The 17,607-nt window shown below is 40.6% G+C and overlaps 2 protein-coding genes across 6 annotated transcripts in view; one reads left to right on the top strand and one right to left on the bottom strand.

The window, feature by feature from the left end:
- Positions 1–4,034: 4,034 nt before the first annotated feature.
- Positions 4,035–15,743, bottom strand: rps15a (ribosomal protein S15a). Its single transcript, XM_072268809.1, has 5 exons — positions 15,661–15,743; positions 13,656–13,793; positions 10,269–10,348; positions 9,712–9,797; positions 4,035–4,169 (listed from the first exon to the last, which is right to left on the bottom strand). Exons 2-5 carry the CDS (start codon positions 13,786–13,788, stop codon positions 4,076–4,078), a joined length of 393 nt encoding a protein of 130 aa, XP_072124910.1. The 5' UTR covers positions 13,789–13,793; positions 15,661–15,743; the 3' UTR covers positions 4,035–4,075.
- A 38-nt stretch (positions 15,744–15,781) lies between these two features.
- LOC140203465 (uncharacterized) overlaps positions 15,782–17,607 on the top strand; it is a 47,380-nt gene continuing 45,554 nt past the window's right edge. For all 5 annotated transcript variants that reach the window (XR_011887375.1, XR_011887374.1, XR_011887373.1 and 2 more), the window contains exon 1: positions 15,782–15,940. The gene's annotated coding sequence lies outside the window, so the exon portion shown is untranslated. The remainder of the gene's footprint in view (positions 15,941–17,607) is intronic.

Below are 17,607 nucleotides of genomic sequence, written 5' to 3'. Positions count from 1 at the left end.
CTTTGATGATAAATTTTATTTTGAACTTTGAAGATAGTTCTTTGTTCTTTTCACTGAAGATACTTCTTTATGACCTTGGCAGTTTGTTTGGGGTCATTGTCCTGCTGCAGAATGAATTTGGAGTCAATCAGATGCCCCCCTGATGGTATTGAGTAATAGATAAGATGGTTGAACTTCTCAGTATTGAGGATTCCCATTAATGCTGACTAGGTCACCAACTCTGTTAGCTCACCAGCCTCAAACCTGCAGGGAACCTCCACCATGCTTTACTGTTGGGCTGCACTCATGCATGCAGTGCTCTCCAGTTCTTCTCCTGTTTGATCCAAAAATTTCAAATTTTGACTCATCAGTCTAGAGCACATGCTGCCATTGTTCAGCACCCCATTCCTCATGTTTCTGTGCATAGGTGGCTTTGTTTCCAAATCGGAAGAACAACTTTTTAAGCAACTCTTCCATGAAGATCACTTCTGACATCTCCAGAATGTAGAGGAGTGTACTTGGGTTCTAGTGGTTTCTGAGAGTTCAGAGCTGATATCAATGCTGGGGACTTCTTCCAATTTAGAAGGGACACCAGTTTGATGTATCTCTCACCTGCTGCATTCAGTTTCCATGGCCGACCATTGTGTTTTTGGTCCTCAATCTTGCCTGTTGCCTTGTGCCTCTTCAAAGAGCTTGGACAGGACATCTTGAAACACCTGTCTGCTGCAAACTTTCTGCTTAAAGAGAGCTTGCTCATGTAGGATGACCACCTTGTGTCTTGTTGCTGTGCTCACTCTTGCCATGGTGTAAGAATTGATGATTTGAAGCTTAGCTGTCATATCTGCCAAACACTCACCTTTTAGTTGTTCTTCACCCAACTTGATTCCTGCTACACCCATTTCTGTTAGTTATCAGCCTAGTCCATTCAACATTATATCATTGATCATTTATACCTTTTATCTTTATTTATGTTTTATATACCTACAAGGTAATCAAGTTTTTATTTGAAAGTGGTCTATTATTAATGTTACTTTCTTCAACAAAAGAAATTTTTTTCTGTAATTTAATTTTTTGGAAAATGAATGTTTGGACATATGACACAAATGCAGAAGACAAAAATAAGTATCTGAAAAACAAATTTTTTTAAAAATCGAGGGTGCCTAAAACTATCTTCCAAAATGGAGATCATGGAAAGAGTGTTGTTAAGAGATGGACCACATGAATGTGGAAGTTTGCAGCAAAGTTGATGAAATTAACAAGCTCCACAGGGGTGTAGGAAGCAGCACCAATTTGGTCATTAACATGGCAGAGAATGAACTGGAAAACATTGTCAGTATAGGTTTGGAACATGGAATTTACTCCATGCAGTCCACATGGCTTTGAACGTTGGTGGTCATCTCCAATGAATCCTTGAGTTTTTCCAATTTGTACTAAAGGGATAGATGAAAGTAGGGCCGTGGATGGTATCTATATGGACTTTAGTAAGGCCTTAAGACAAGGTTCCATATGGCAGGCTGATCAGGAAGGCTGTCACAAGGGAGCTAGTGAGATTGACTCCAATAAATAGAAGCAGAGGGTAATGGTTGAAAGTCCATTCAACAACTGAAGATCCACGACTAAAGGGTTGCCCCAGGTGTCAGTGCTGGGACTTCAGTTATTCCTTATTTTTGCAAATAGCTATTACAGCCTGGGGTATCAGAGTTCAGACTTCAATTTCAGTGTCCTCTGTAGTTTATACATCCTTTCTGTTGAGTGTGTGGTTTTCGAAGTGTTCTGGTTTCCTCCCACAGTCCAAAGACATACTGATTAGTAGGTTAAATGGCCATTGCAAGTTGTCTTGTGATTAAGCTAGTGTTAAATAGGTGGGTTGCTGGGCGATGCAGCCATTGGGCCAGAAGGGCCTGTTCTGTGCTGTCTCAAGTAAATACACGTGGCATGATTAGCAAGTTTAAATTACTAAATTAGGGGATCTTGATGATAGTGAAGCAGGTTGCAATGAATTGCAGAGATCGTGATCATCTAGGTAAATAGGTTGAGGAACAGAAAGTGGATTTCAACTTAGATGTATGAGATGATGCATTTTTGACAAACTGGGATAGGATTTACAGTGAATGGCAGAGCACTGAAGAGTGTTGTTGCAGACGGCCCTGTGAGTACAAGTGCATGGTTCACCAAAAGAGGCCACCCAATTAGGCAGTATGGTAAAGACAGCATTTAGCATGTTGGCCTCCAGTTAGGGCATCAACTTTAAGAGTAAGGAGAATTTGATCACCCTGGATCTTTGTTCCTGAAGCTGATGAGAATAAGGTGACCTCTTAGGAGTTCATGAGTTAGTCTTTTCCACAGGGCTGAGGAGTCCAACACTAAAGGGCACAAATGCAAGTTAAGAGGCAAGAGATTTAAGAGGTCCAAGAGACAACTTTTGTTACAGCTGGAATGAGCTAGCAGGGTAAGTGGTTGGGGTAGGTACAACAGCAACACTGAAGGGGCATTTGAATTGATACATGGAGGGGAAGGGCTTGGAGCGTTATGGGCAGAACATAGCAACAAACAAGGAGGATGCTGTCGTTAGCATGGACTATTTGAGCTGAAAAACCTTTTTCCATGCTGTATTACTCTACATAGCCAACAAAAGGCATAACTCCAAGACTCATGGCTACATGTTTGGTTTGGAAAGCGCAAACAGCCAAAAGACCAGTTATGAGGCTGAGCATGAGTTCTTCCAGATTAAGTGCACAGGGATTGAATACCCATGGTGAAAATGAGGCTGATGGGACCAGTAAACTGGAAGTTTTTGTAGTGCAGAACATGCTAAACGTCAGTTATAGGTGGGGAACCGAACCAAGTGGTACAAGATGAGTTGAGATGTACACAATTTGCCCGCATTCCATCCACAAAAACACTTATTCTTACCTACCAACCCATGAGCTGACACATCCTAACATATTCTCAGCAACTTGAAGTCTTCTTCTACCACCACACCTCTCCCTCCCCTCAAGAATCACTCGTGTTTCTCTTGTCCATTCATCTCTCCCCAGTCGTCCATCCCTGCAACCACACTTGGCATTATACTTGTGCTTAACATTAAGCTAATGTTACTTATTTCACAGGGATTGAGTACAAAAGTAGACAAGATTATAACTCAGTTACATAACTGGAGAACTGTGTACAATATCAGTCTCCTACTTATGGATGAAAGCTAATTCAATTGAAGAGGTTTAGGTTTACTAAGCTACATAGAGTAGCTGGTGTAGTTGAGGAAACCTGTATCTGCAATCTTAGAAGCACTGATTAATTGAAGCCTACAAGACCCAGAGTGATGTGGAAAAGGTATTTCCGCTTGCAAGAGGATTTGAAACAAGTCTTGGAAAATTATCCATTAACCCATGAAGATGCTTTTTAATAATATACTCTAGTATCCCAGTAACAATCTTCCTGTCGATTCTTCAATGTGCCCAGTACTATTCTCTTTCAATGCAGATGAGAAGTATTCATTTAAGACCTTATCAAAGTCCTTTAGTATTTCTATTTTCTACTTGTGCCTCGGAAGCATTTTGGTATGTTATCTTTTTAATCTTCACTGTCCAACTTTCTGGCTGCTTTGCAGAGTAGGGTGATTGTTATATCACAGGGCAAAATGTAGTAATGGTTCTAGTGTGCTTAACAGGTGGAGATTACAAAAGCCCTCACCCACAATAATCCTAAATCCTAGATAGCTGTGGCAAATTCCCTGCTTGGATAGTTATTAAGTTTTTAAGAAATCTAGGTCAAAGGTTAATCTCTTGAAGGAATGCTCAAGTGGAGTGATTGGAAAAAGCGGGGAGGGGGTGCCCGACAGAATTGGAGCACTTTATGGTAAGGGGCTCATTTATTCACAAGATTATTGGTCTTCGAGAAGCAAGTTGATCACTACTGTCAACGGAATGTAAGCCCATAAACAGAAGAAACACAATATAAGCCCAGAACAGATGAAATTCACTCTAACTTCAGATTTGGTAAAACAGGCAAAGTCACAGCAATGTGTTCAAATTTATACACAAAATCTGCACGAGGAATTCACTTGTTTAAAAATTTTATTGCAGGCTGGTCTCACATTTTAGAAAAAGAATCCTAAAATTTTTCCTCCTGTGTGTTTTCGTTTGGCCTCTTCATGGTCCATGATGCCAGCTGAGGTTGTGAGAACGAGGTACCTATAATTAAAAAAAAGCTTTTATTTCCTGATGGCAAACTTCAGGCTTCAACTGATATTCCATAATGCAATAGAAAACAAACTTATGCCACTGTCCCTGGAGATAAGAATGTTAAGACTGGTCAGAGTTTATACATACCTAAGATTCTATGCAATAATGCTCAAGATAGTGGAATCAGCATTATAATCTTTACTCATTTGAAGGCTAGACGTTTGGCATTTTTATTGAAAAATTAGCCATGAATCCTTCTCCAAATAAATGAAAAAAGTGTCAGTGACAAAAAAGCAACTTCAACTCCAGAAAAACCAATTTCACAATTCAGAGACGCAAAAAAAACTGAGACATTACATAAGCATAGCAACCTTGTCTCTTAACTGCCTTACACTACTTTTCTGGTTCCAACTCATACTTGCAATCGATCTTTCAAGAGTCTCACAATGTTTTCAACAGAGGAGGCTGATATTTAGCACTTCAATTATATGCCAGCTCTGAACAAAAGCAATCCAGTTTATCCAAATCCCCCACAGCATTGCAATTTTTCCCCAAATACTCATGATTCTTTTAATCTCTACAATTACTCTCCACTATGCTAGCTTGAAGTATAGCCCAGATCCTAATCACCACCTACATCATAAAATAAGCCTCACTACTGACATTTGCAATATTCTCTGATCCATGAACCTAGGTTTGCCTCCAATCATAGTTTCAAATCTCAGGTCTCCTCCTTATCTTATGTTCCAGTAACAATTCTAACTACTCCATTCAACTACCTCTCACTCATCTCTGGAACAATTCTGGTAAACTTCTTCCTTCTTCCAACCGACCGTTCTTATTCTTCCACGCCTTTTTATACCTCCCAGAATACTGAAGGTATTCTTAAACCTCTAGCATCTCCTACCACATCCAACAATTTATGCACATATCCCCCAGACCAGTTTGCATGCACATTTAGAATCATGTCAAGTCATTTACTACATTTATCTCCAAATAATTGAAACGTTTTTCCTACACTTTTCAAATGTGCTAACCACCAACCTACCACTACTCTACTCCCATTTTCAGATAACTAGTCTCAAGTATTTTACTTGCTCTACAAGTTGCAATGATAAATAAATGATTTTCTTATTTAATACTAACCCATGCTTATTGTTCACCAGGAAAATTAAACTTTGCTTGTGTGTACAGAAATTTTGGTCCTTGATGGACTTCAGCGAGTCCAAATATTTAGAAAACTTAATAAAAAGCAGTACAAGAATAAACCAACTGTAGATACAGGTGCCCATCCCAAACCATAGCTGACATGGTGCAACAGGAAATTTCAAAACATAATTATTACACAAGACAAAAAAGTGCAGCTAGAAGAGAGTCAGGGTTTTTTAAAAAACGGAACAAGTGGATACAGAGGTTTTAACAGGAGGGTAGAGAAGCCAGCTAAACAAATCATACATTACTGAAAAATTTCTCAAATACTCATGATCAAAAACTGTGCATGTCATGCAATACAATTACGAAAAGAAATAAAGTTGGCTATTAAAGTAGTGAAATCTGCACTATCTGCAGGAACGTTAAGCAGTTCCCCACACAATGAACAGCCCTACCATTTACACAAACCAAACTCAAAATTAGCATATTAGCCCAAACACAGCAGTTCAAAAACCCTGAAAAACAGAAAACCCAACAATGCCAAAAGATACAGTACATCATCTGATGAATTATGCTATCCTTTTTACATCCACTGCTTATACCTCCGCATGCAATGTACATTCTCTTAGCAAGTCTTATAAAAGTTAGTTTCCTTCCTCATATAAAAGTTGAAAGGATTCTGGTTAATCGGACAATCACTTATTTAGGACAACTTCTAATGAACAAAAACTATTCAATAATAACTAGTGTCAATAACGTGCACTTGTGGGGTTGTTAGACACTATGCTGCACTTAGAGTGAAGTTTTCAAATAGTGTCAATTGTCTGTTTGTGTTCAGAGTAGTGACTTTTGTCACTGATAATTGGTGACAAATAACCAGCAAGACAAATCAGAACCGCTTCGTTCACTGCAGTTTCAAGCATTCAGGCAAACAGCCAGGAGTGAAATTGAAATTATTTCACTACTTCATCAAGTTAGGAATTTGAAAGTATTAACAATCATCTTGAGTTTTACAATGAAATTAGAGGATGCCATTGTCAATAGCATTGTACGAAGGCAGTCCATTATCTGCACTAAGTGTCTGCACTGATTTTGTACATTTTCAGACAAAAGAACATGGCAATGTACAATTCCTCCATTGATAACCATTTGGAAACAATATAGTTCTATTTAACTGTAGTATATTGGTAGCATTCTAATTTGTTCTCTAATTCATTTAAATACATTTGTTACTCAGTTAAAATTACTTTGTATGTTTTTATACCTTTTTACTACTTCCATGAAACTTGGGCTAATTGCGACAACTGCTGGAGTCAAAATGTATGTACTGGTCTCAATGTATCCTAATTATCCAGAATCTACTGTAGTTGGGTGCTGATAAGATTTTTTGCACTGCTATTTGCACATTAGTGTGGAGAAGGCTAATGCAAGACCTCATTCAAGATAGCAAATTAGCACATTCTTAGACCTGTAACATATCCCTCAGGTGTTTAGGCAATGGTTAGGATACAGAGGAATGAATAGGAAAAATGCATCAAGGGATAGAATTTCCTTCATAATATTAGAAAAAAATTTGTTGATACTGTGATAAACCCTCAGCTTTGTGACCCAAGTTCCCAATTTAAATTAAAATGTTACTATCGCAAAATTAACAAGTTTTAACATACACTTCCTGTGTCCAGCAAACTGATTTACAATAATTTCATTGACATTGGTGAATCCAGGTTTGGATTTTCATCTTCCATTTAGCAGTAGCATAGCAATCTATTCCCAAATTTGATCAACCAAGATCAAATTTTATAATGATGACACAAAGATTCCAAATATAGATGAGTGCAATTGTAGTCAACATACGCACTATATTTATGTCCCCAAATTTGAAGAAACGAAGAGCTCGAAATAATCAACAGGCCAAACTACCCCAAATACTTCCAATATTCTAGTTATACGTTGCAGGGAGGGGAGGGAACATTGACTCAGACCATGAGAGGCCTGTGCCGGGCATTTTCATGCCTTACGAGGCGCAGATTGGAAGTCTGTGTGGGGCGCTCCTCGCACAGACTAGAGCAATGTGTGATTAAGTGCCTTGCTCAAGGGCACAAACACGCTGCCACAGTTGAAGCTCGAACTAGTGACCTTGAGATTACTAGATGTAACGCCTTAACCACTTGGCCACATGCCCAACAACGATACGTTGCAAATACTCTTTAAATTAATAGAAAGATGTGTTTCATTCCAATATGCTTAAAACGCTGTAGCAAGGGTCAAGTTCTTCATTAAACAGTGCAAGTCTCGTAACTGAAGTAGTTAGTGGCTCCCTTCTTGAAGAGTGGCGTGACATTTACAATTTTCCATTCCTCACCGAGACAATGAAATGCATCAATGTTGCCTTCATTTCAGGCTATATTCTATGATGAGATCTATACAGCTAGGTTGCAGGCTGACAGTTCTCAATTTCACAATGACTCCAGGTGATCCCGTTCACTTCATTATTCAAGAGCAACTTAAGCATACTAGAACCATTACTACATTTTGCCCTGTGATATAACAATCACCATACTCTACAAAGCAGCCAAAAAGTTGGACAGTAAACATAATACAAAGCTGTCTCTTAAAAAGAAAACAGATAACAAAATGCTTCTGAGGCACTATTAGAAAACAGAGATACTAAAACTGGGTACCAAAACCTGTGAGGTTAAGATTGTTCTTGAAAATGAACAGTAAGAACCTCTTAAAGGGGAAACTACCGATGGCAGGAAAGATGCATCATCCAAAGGATGCAAAATACGGTGCCTTATAAAAGTATTCAGCCCTCAACCCTTTGTTCACATACGTATTACAATCAGGGATTTTGATCAACTGAGAATTTTTATTTGTGAATCACATGCTCCCTCCCCCCACAGTAGAACCCAAAAATAGGGAAAATTATAAAATATTATAAAATAAAAAATTCAAAACCTGAAATGTCAGCAGTTCAAAAGTATTCACCCCACCCCTTCCGCTCAGTACTTAGTTGAGCCACCTCTTGCTGCTATTACAGCCAGTAGACTTTTTGGATAAGTCTCTATGAGCTTTGTTCACAACGTGATGGAGCAAGATTTGCCCATTCCACCCTGTAAAATTGCTCAAGCTGTGCCAGGTTGGTCAGGGAGTGACAGTGGAGAGTGAGGTCTTACCAGAGATGTTTGATTGGGTTAAGGTCAGGGCTGACTGGGCCACTCAAGGACAACAATTTTCTTCATTTGAAATTTGCTTTGGGTCATTGCCCTGCTGAAGCTTCCTCCCTAGTTTAAGCTTTCTGGCAGAGGCTAGAAGGGTTTTATCGAGGATCTGCTGTATTTAGCAGCATTTATCTTCCCATGAATCCTGACCAGACTTCCAGTCTCTGCAGCTGAAAAGCATCCCCAAAGGATGTTTCTACCTCCAACCACATTTTACAGGAGGGATGGTGTGAATTGGCTGATGCACAATATTAAGATTTACGACACACATACCATTAAGTGTTGAGAACCACTTTAGTCTCATCTGACCACAAGACCTTCTTCCACATCTTTACGGTATCTTCTAAGTGACTCTTCACAGGCAAGGATATGCTTATTTTAAAGCCAGGGCTTCCTCCTTGCCATTCTTCCATAAATACCCCTTTTGTGCAAAGCCTTAGATTGCAGAAGCATGATCTCCAGATGCAGCCACTGACTTCTGCAGCTCACTCAGTCACGGTTGGTATCAAAGTAGCCATTCTTCTCTTGCGACTAAGTTTAGAGGGTTGGCCTGACCCAGGCAGTGTGGCTGTGATTTCATTTTTCACATGGACTGCACGGAGTTCCAAGGCACGTTCAGTGCCTTTGAGCTGGCTTTGTACCCCTCTGCGGATCCGTGCTTCTCTATCATTTCCCTGACTTGTCTTCATTTTAGTTTTGTCTGTTAAAAATCTACCATTCTGTTGTACCTTACAGAGGGGGTACTTACTTTATTGAATTCATCAAAAACTGGCAATTCTCCAGTTTTTTACATCAACAAATTCGGTGAATTGGTAAGATAATGGCATAATACACCTGAGGAAAGTTTGCACAATAATTACAAAGGGGATTAATACTTCTTCAGCTTCACAATTTTGGTTTTTAATTTTTAGTAACTCGTTGACAGGTTTTGGAATTTTCCTTCTGACTCAACACAATACACAATGTTTTGCAGATTAGCTCAAAAACCCTACTCCAGCGTATTTTACATTTAGAAAATAAGACAGTAAAATGTGAAAATAGTTGTGGAGGCTGAATACTTTTTCAAGGCACCATTGTTTGGCTCAATGACCAAAACAAGACTAGAGTAAAAAGCAAATACAAGTCATAAAGCACAAGGCAGTCACATTGAATAGGATTATAAACATATAAGCTCTTACCCAAACTGACGGGAAGGCAGAAGACTATTCTGCCACCTTTCCAGCTCCTTTACTTGAACATCAAATCTAGGGCTGATGACACCACACTATTTGAAACAAAGTAAGTCAAGATATGCATAACGTATTGGGTATTATTCACTAACCTACATAAAACAGTTAACACACAAACACAAAGTGCCACAAAACAACATGTCAGTGATAATAAACCTGACTCTGAAAACTCTTGCCAAAACATCTATCAGGTAAACTTACAAACTAATGACAGTGAAAAAATATATTGTTTATAAAATAAACGCACAAATTCAACATACAAAATATATACTTCAAAGACCACCAGTGAAAAGTGATAACATATTTGCAACAGTAACAATGAAATAACTGACACTCAGATGGCAAGAGCATTTTTATGAAAAAGACAATGCTAAAAATGTTTAAAACTATGACACTGCAAAAAATAAAACCTGAAGAAACATTTGAAAGAACCTAAAGTACTGATCTGTAAGATCAAAAAATTGTACTGTTCATAGGAGCCTATATCACACAAATCTGAGTTTTACCTTGTTCAGTCTCCCTGTGAGATTAACAACAATTTTTCCACCCCTGTGATCATCGATAATTTCAAATTCTCCAATGTAGCCTGCAAATATGAAGTCATAACGGATTAGAATAGCCACTTGTTGATTTATAAATGTTTCACATGAATTCCCATAGCAACAGATCTTAATTTTGATGGTCTTTGAGTCAGAAAACAACCAAATAGACGTACGCGCTTAGCAATAAACAAAAATGTTTTAGAAATCTTTGGCACAGGCAACACCCACGAAGAGAAAAATGTTTGTGTCTCAGGTGCAGAGTCAGAGATAAGAAACAAAACTCTTTAACCTACGAAGAGAGTCCACAATGAATGACACCAATACTTCCTTGCCCCACATATCCCATTCCAACCCAGATCCTACCACTGAACTTCACAACAGTGGCAAGTTAACCTGACAATCTGCATATTTTTGGATAGAAAATACACTTTCAGAAGGATTATGCAAACTCAAGACAGGTCAAGACTGACATCACTGACACAAAGACATCAAGCTCTACTAGTTGTGCCATTGCGCTTTTAAAAGCTCTCTCAAATTCAGGATGCCAAAGTTAACCTGCAAGGCACAAACAATGCAAGCTAGAAAACTGTTTTGCTAAATAACAGGTCTGCTTACGCCTTCCTTAAACTGTTGCAATAGTCATACAACATGGAAACAGGCCCTTTGGCCAACTCTGTTCCAGGTGCGTGAGCCCCATCTGCCTGCACTTAGCCCCATAGCCATCCACAGCCTGCCTACATATCCATCCATCCATCTACATATCTAAATAGCTTTTAAACATTGTTAACGTGCCTACACAAACACCGTTTACGGCAGCACGTTGCAAATATGCACCACCCTTTACATTAACAAGCTGCCCCAGTTACATAGGTATCTGTGAGATCTGGAGCACTGTACATGGTACTGGGTTCCTCAAGGGAAATGTTAATGAATCGGAAGCTGCTCAGGGTATGCTTACTAAATTATACCCAGAAAAGGTGAACATTCAGAGGAATGGTTGGACAGAACATAGACAGTACAGCACAGAAACAGACCCTTCAGCCTATGATGTTGTGCCAACTTGTTACATACATCTGTTAGGGTGCATTCTTCAGATACTTTATAAGATAACCGTAGTCTTCAGCCAGGAGCGGATATCATCAGGTGGTTCCCAACCTTCACAGAGTGTTTCAACCCTTAACCACAACTCTCTCCAGTTGGTGGGCCGGCAGTGGTGGCCAAATCACTGCCCATCTGCTCCTGGCTTCCAGCTCCCCTCCTCTCGCCTACTCCAAATCCAACAAGAGGCTCATTCTGCCTCTTCCCCCATCCTACAAACTGCTTGTTTTTCGCTCCTTTCGTCCAGGCCCAGATCTGACAACAACCGCCATGCTGGTTTGGCTGGGAAATGTCTGCAGCTGATCTCTACAGGGAACAACCATGCCTGCCATCCCTTGTCTTTACACTCCTGCACTAAGGGCTGGTACTTCAAGGCCTTTCTCTCATGGGCCTCCTCCCATGGAACAGTCAGCTCAACCAGAATTATTTTCTTGTCTTTGGTTGACCACAGTACAATGTCCAGGCGTAGGGTTGTGTGCACCACATCTGGGAACTGCAAGTAACTAAATGCCTAACTAACCACTACTGCTACTCAATGTTCATATCCCTCCATTCTCTGCATTCATGTCTATTTTATTTGTCTCATGTACATTGTAACAGTGAAATTAAAATATCTTTATTGTCATTGCATAGTACAATTTGTCATGCACCAATACAGTGAAAATGAGTTTGCAACTCATACTCAATGCTATAAAACAAATAAGATAAACAAACAATAAATTAAATCAAGTAACCAGCTAGTACAGCAATGTCCAGCAGTACAAAAGGGCAACTCAGATGCATGACAGCCATAAAACCAGTATTAAGGTGGCAATATAACAAACTTATGGATGCTGCTTGATCAGTTGGTTCAGAGCAATTATAGCTCTGGGGAAAAAGCTATTTTTCAGTCTGGAAGTGCGGGCATAGAAAATCTTATTAAGTCTGCCAGATGGAAGAAGTTCAAACAGATGATTGCATGAGTGTGTATTGTCCTTACAGATGCCCAAAGCTTTCCTTAGGCAGCGAGAGCTGTAGGTGTCCTCCATGGCTGGAAGCTGTCCCGATGATGTTCTGTGCGCTAGAGACGACCCGCTGAAGTGCTTTCCTATCAGCTGCTGTGCAATTGAGATACCACACAGAGATGCAGTATGTTAAGATGCTCTCTATGGTGCAGCGGTAAAAGGTCACCAGCATCTGTTCAGGTAGACCAGCTTTCTTCAGCGTCCTGAGGAAAAACAAGTGTTGCTGTGCTTTCTTAACTATTGTAGTGGTATTAGTGGACCATGTAAGGTCTCCTGAGATATGTATTCCCTGAAACTGGACACTCTCTCCACTATGTCTCCATTAACGTAGACTGGAGCATACTTGTCATCCCGTGACTTTCCAGAATTGATTAATTAGCTCCGTAGTCTTTTCTGTATTAAGAGACAGGTTGTTCTCTGAACACCAGCTCACTAAGTTCTGTACCTCCGTGCTGTATGCTGATTCATCTCTGTTGGAGATCAACCCCATCACTGTTGTGAAATGCATCATTTTGCCCCAACAACCAGAGTCCAAAATCTCACTACGTTATCCGTACCGACACAGCATGCTGATTACTCACTACCCTAAACCCGTATGTCTGGAATGCAGGGGAAACCGGAGCACCCGGGAGAAACCTGTACAATCACAGGGAGAATTGAACGCTTTGACCTTCCAACTGCTGGCACTGCAAAGCATACACTAACCACTACGTTACTGTACCACCCTATCAAAGAATCTGTTGAGCACTATTATATTTGGCTCCACCACTACCTCTGGCAGCACATTCTAGGTACCCACTACTCCCATGGGGCTATTTGGTTACAAATTCCAAGATCTGGGCCGAGTGATAAAGGACTAACAAGACACTTCCAATCAAGATGATTTGCAATTGGGAAGGGCATCTGAGGTGTCTAAAGATGTTCAGATAAGCGTAACATTGGGAAGGGCATCTGAGATATCTAAAGATGTTCAGATAAGCGTAACATTGCCCACGTCCTTGACAGCACAGGAAAGGTCACTAATGTGAGTATCGTTTCCCTCCAGACGGTGCTCGACTTGCTATGTACTCCTAACATTTAGTTTTGGTTTCAGATTTCCAACATTGTTTGCCATGAGTAAAACAATGCTAAACCTTTTCGAAGCAGGTGATCAAACCAATCTTGTGAGCAGCTCAGCTTTTCTTGCATCAAAAATGTACATGAACAGGCAAACTAAGTTTTTAATACAATAGTCCAAAGTAATCCTCACCATGCTTCATCATTACAGTCAGGAACCTCACAATCACTTTGGAGCATGGCCGGATGAGAACCTGGCGTTTTCCACGTTTCTCTGCATTGTTGATGCTTGTAAGGGCATCGGCAAGAACGTTCATGCGCACCATAATGCCTGGAAGAGAAAGTAATATAGCAATGATCTGTGTAAGCAGAGGCACTGAGCACAGTCTGATCCACCAGCCCACCAGATACAAGCTGACCATCAATACCACCCACCTACACCAATCCAATTTAACAACATTTAGTTCACAGCCATCAAAGATTGTGATTCCAGTTCTTGCCCAGTCAATTAAATATAATTAGAGTACCTGTTCCCACTATCCTTTAAGCAATCATTTCAGATAGCAATCACCCTCAGTAAAAAAGGTATTTTCCTCATCTCAACTCCAAACTTGTCCCTTAACGTCATCTTGTCTTCTAAATTTACATACCTCTGCTGTTAATAAACCTTTTATATTTTTACTTCATCTACACATCTCAATTTTGTAAACACTTATGAAAAACAGGCCCAGCCTACCCAATCAAAATGCTAATTCCCAGACCTTATCTTGGTGAACCCCCTGTACTACTCTGACTGGACCACACTTATGAATATGTGCATGATTCTGGTTACCACACAACAGGAGGGATTTAGTAGCAATAGAGAAAGTGCTGAAGAGTTTTAATAGGATGGAGCTTGAAATGGAGGAGTGCAGTTATAAGGAGAGATTGCAAAGACTGGGTTTAATCTCACTAAAATATAGGAGGCTAAGGGGTGAGCTTATAGAAGTTTACAAAGTTACGGGGGGCATGGATGATAGCCTACCAGAAAATCTATACCCCCTCCCTCCCCGGGCAGGGTATTCAAAAACAAGAGGGTACAAGATAAGGTGAGAGGGGAGAAAATTAAAGATCTGAGGACAATACTTGGAAAGAGCTGCTTCATATTCAATGCTACAGGTAATGGAAGCATTTACTCTACATGCACACTTCACCAGAACTGCAACCTTCAGAATTTGATTTGTTCTCCACAGTCTATATGCTCTGAACAATCTGACAATTCATGGGGGTAAAAGAGTTTAGGACATACAGCACATTACTTTGCACACATTAGAAATTCAATTCCGCTTGCCATTGCTCTGCCCATCTTACCACCTGATCAAAGTCCTCCTAGAACCCAAGGCAACCTACTCCACAAGCTTAATATCCACACTTCATACACATTCAAACCCAAACATAAACAAACAGCAAGGGCCACATCACAAGCGTTATTTTCCACTCAAAAATGACACTCCAGCATCACCTTCTTCCTGTTACCAAGTGAACCTCGGATGCAATTTGCCCCAGATCTCATAAAATGCAAAGTTTGAGACCAATTTCACATGCGGTCCTTTAGCAAACGTGGACTAAATCAACTACACCAAACGCATCAATGTGTTGCCTCTGGGGCAGATATTCCCAGTACATAAAACCAACAGTGGCGCGTAGAATTAGGGCGGGCAATGCTGACCAAGAAGTGGTTAAGAACCAAGGTGTACGAGGGACACCAACTGCAGCTAATGTGTCAATACTAACTTGCAACTCCCCAAAAAATACTAATGAGACCCAACGCCGCCACCAAGCTAGGGCCCAGGCGTTACCCCTCCTCTCCTTCCTCCCCACCCATCCACCACCACGTCATTCGATCACCGCGAAACCCAATTCCCACCCTACCCCTTCACTCTCTACAGCTGCGACTCTGAACACTTCTCTTTGCCGATTCCCAGGCGCTGCCCCTTTTCCCAATTAACCGCATGAGGACATTTCCAGACACCGGGGGGGGGGGTGCAATGGTCCAGCACAAATTAACAACGATGGCGTGCGTACCTCAGGCTAATGATCCTACAGAATGAAGCACTGCTTCACCTATTTGATCTCAGTTAAAAAAGTGAAACTCGATGCCTTAAAATCAGGCCGATATAAAACGGATTGCAAATAGCCCGCTACTTCAGGCATCTTACCGGTTCGTCAATATGGCGGAAAGAGGAGGAAGGGGGGGAAGCGTGGTGCATTATGGGACATTTCTAGCTTTCGCTCATTCCCCACGCGCCACGTGACCCAAACCATCCAGGCTGAGTAATCAACCCCTGCATCGACATTCCCAGTCTATCTTCTGCTATTAAACGTACCTGGTAACCTAGCAACAGCTTGCGGCTTGAGACTCGAAGATTCCTGGGCAGCCCTGCCTCATCTCTGGTTCGTGTTCAACCCATCTGTTAACGTTTTAAGGCACGGAAACAGGTAATGCAAACTTGGTCTCAATGCGTGTAGAATAAATGCGGAGACTCGTTGTTTGAATCTCTTCCGCAGGGCAAGTTGACAGATGGCATCTCGAATAATCATTTCGTTTGAAAAGTAGTTATTAAAATAAACGGGAATTGCGCTAGTTTTAATTTGTTTCAGTACTTTCCGACTAACATACCTCTCTAAGAGTGATGCACTGCACAAATTCTTTCCCAGGACCCTTTCAAGTTTCACAGACAAAATGCTGGAGGAACTAAGGAGGCCAGGAAGCATCTATGGGAAAGAGTAAACACTCGACGTTTCGAGTTGAAACCCTACATCGAGTCCTGATGAAGGGTCTCGGCCGGAAACGTCTAATGTACTCTTTTCCATAGATGCTGCCTGGCCTGCTGAGTTCCTCCAGCATGTTATGTGTGTTGCTTGGATTTCCAGCATCTGCACATTTTCTCTTGTTTATCATTGGTCCCTTTCAAGTCTGATTAATCCAATTTATATGCAGATTAAAATCACCACATAATTGCACATCGCTTCTTGTATGCCTTTGACATGTCCTCATTTATGCACTGTCCTATTGAGAGGTAATATTTGGGACCTTTAGACTACTCCCACCAGTGTCTTCATTCCCATGCTATTTTCTTACTTCCACACAAACCAATTCCACATCACTGTGGATACTAATCACATACTAATAACGCTCATCCACCTTCTTTACCTGTTTTCCTATTCTAATGGAATATTGAATAATCTGGAATATTAAATTCTCAGTCCCAGTTACCCTGTTACTCTTCAAGATCAAATTCATTTTGAGCTATTTCTACTTTTAGCTCAATTATCTTGTTACAAATATGACATGCATTCAATTAAAGAGCTTTAAGTTTGAGCTTTTAATTTTTTGTTTTCTATGCCACATTCTTATATTTTTGTCCCTTATATTTATGATTATGAAGACACGCAGTCCTCTTTTATTAACATTTGGTAATGCATGCATTAAGAAATGGTGCATTATTTTCTCCGGTGTGATATGACAAAACACAGGACAGACCGAAATTGAAAAAACTGACAAAACCACATAATTATAACATATAGTTACAACAGTGCAACAATACCATAACTTGATGAAGAAGTCCATGAGCACAGTAAAGTTCAAAGTTTCTCGAATGTCGACATCTCACGCAGATGGGAGAAGGAAGAAAAACTCTCCCTGCCCTGCCGACCACAATTCGACTCTGAGTCATCCGAAAACTTCGAGCTCTGATCAGCTCCCCGACACCGAGTACTGAGCGCCATCTCTGTCCGAACGATTCGACCTCCTTCTCGGTCGCCAAAAGCAGGCAAGGCCAGGAATTTTGAGGCCTATCCTCCGAAGGATTCCCGACCACACAGTAACGACAGCAGCGAACAGGCGTTTCAGAAATTTCTCCAGATGTTCCTCTGTGCTTTCACGTCCATTCTCCATCAAATCAGAATTGTCCATGGCCCCTATTTTTACAGATACGATATCATTTTTCACCGGAGGGCTGCGCACTCGCAGGCGCGCCGCCATCTTCTCCTCCCGCCTTTATTGTCCAGTCTGGTTACATTTTTGATTTTTGTCTTACCTGTACTATCCTGTGCCATTACCTTAAGTTTTTTTTCCTATTTATTAAATTTCCTATCACTAGTAC

This window comes from Mobula birostris, chromosome 9, assembly GCF_030028105.1.
Source record: "Mobula birostris isolate sMobBir1 chromosome 9, sMobBir1.hap1, whole genome shotgun sequence".
In the NCBI taxonomy this organism is placed as follows: domain Eukaryota; kingdom Metazoa; phylum Chordata; class Chondrichthyes; order Myliobatiformes; family Myliobatidae; genus Mobula; species Mobula birostris.
Note: the sequence above shows the minus strand (reverse complement) of the source record. Positions and strands in the feature narration are given on the sequence as shown.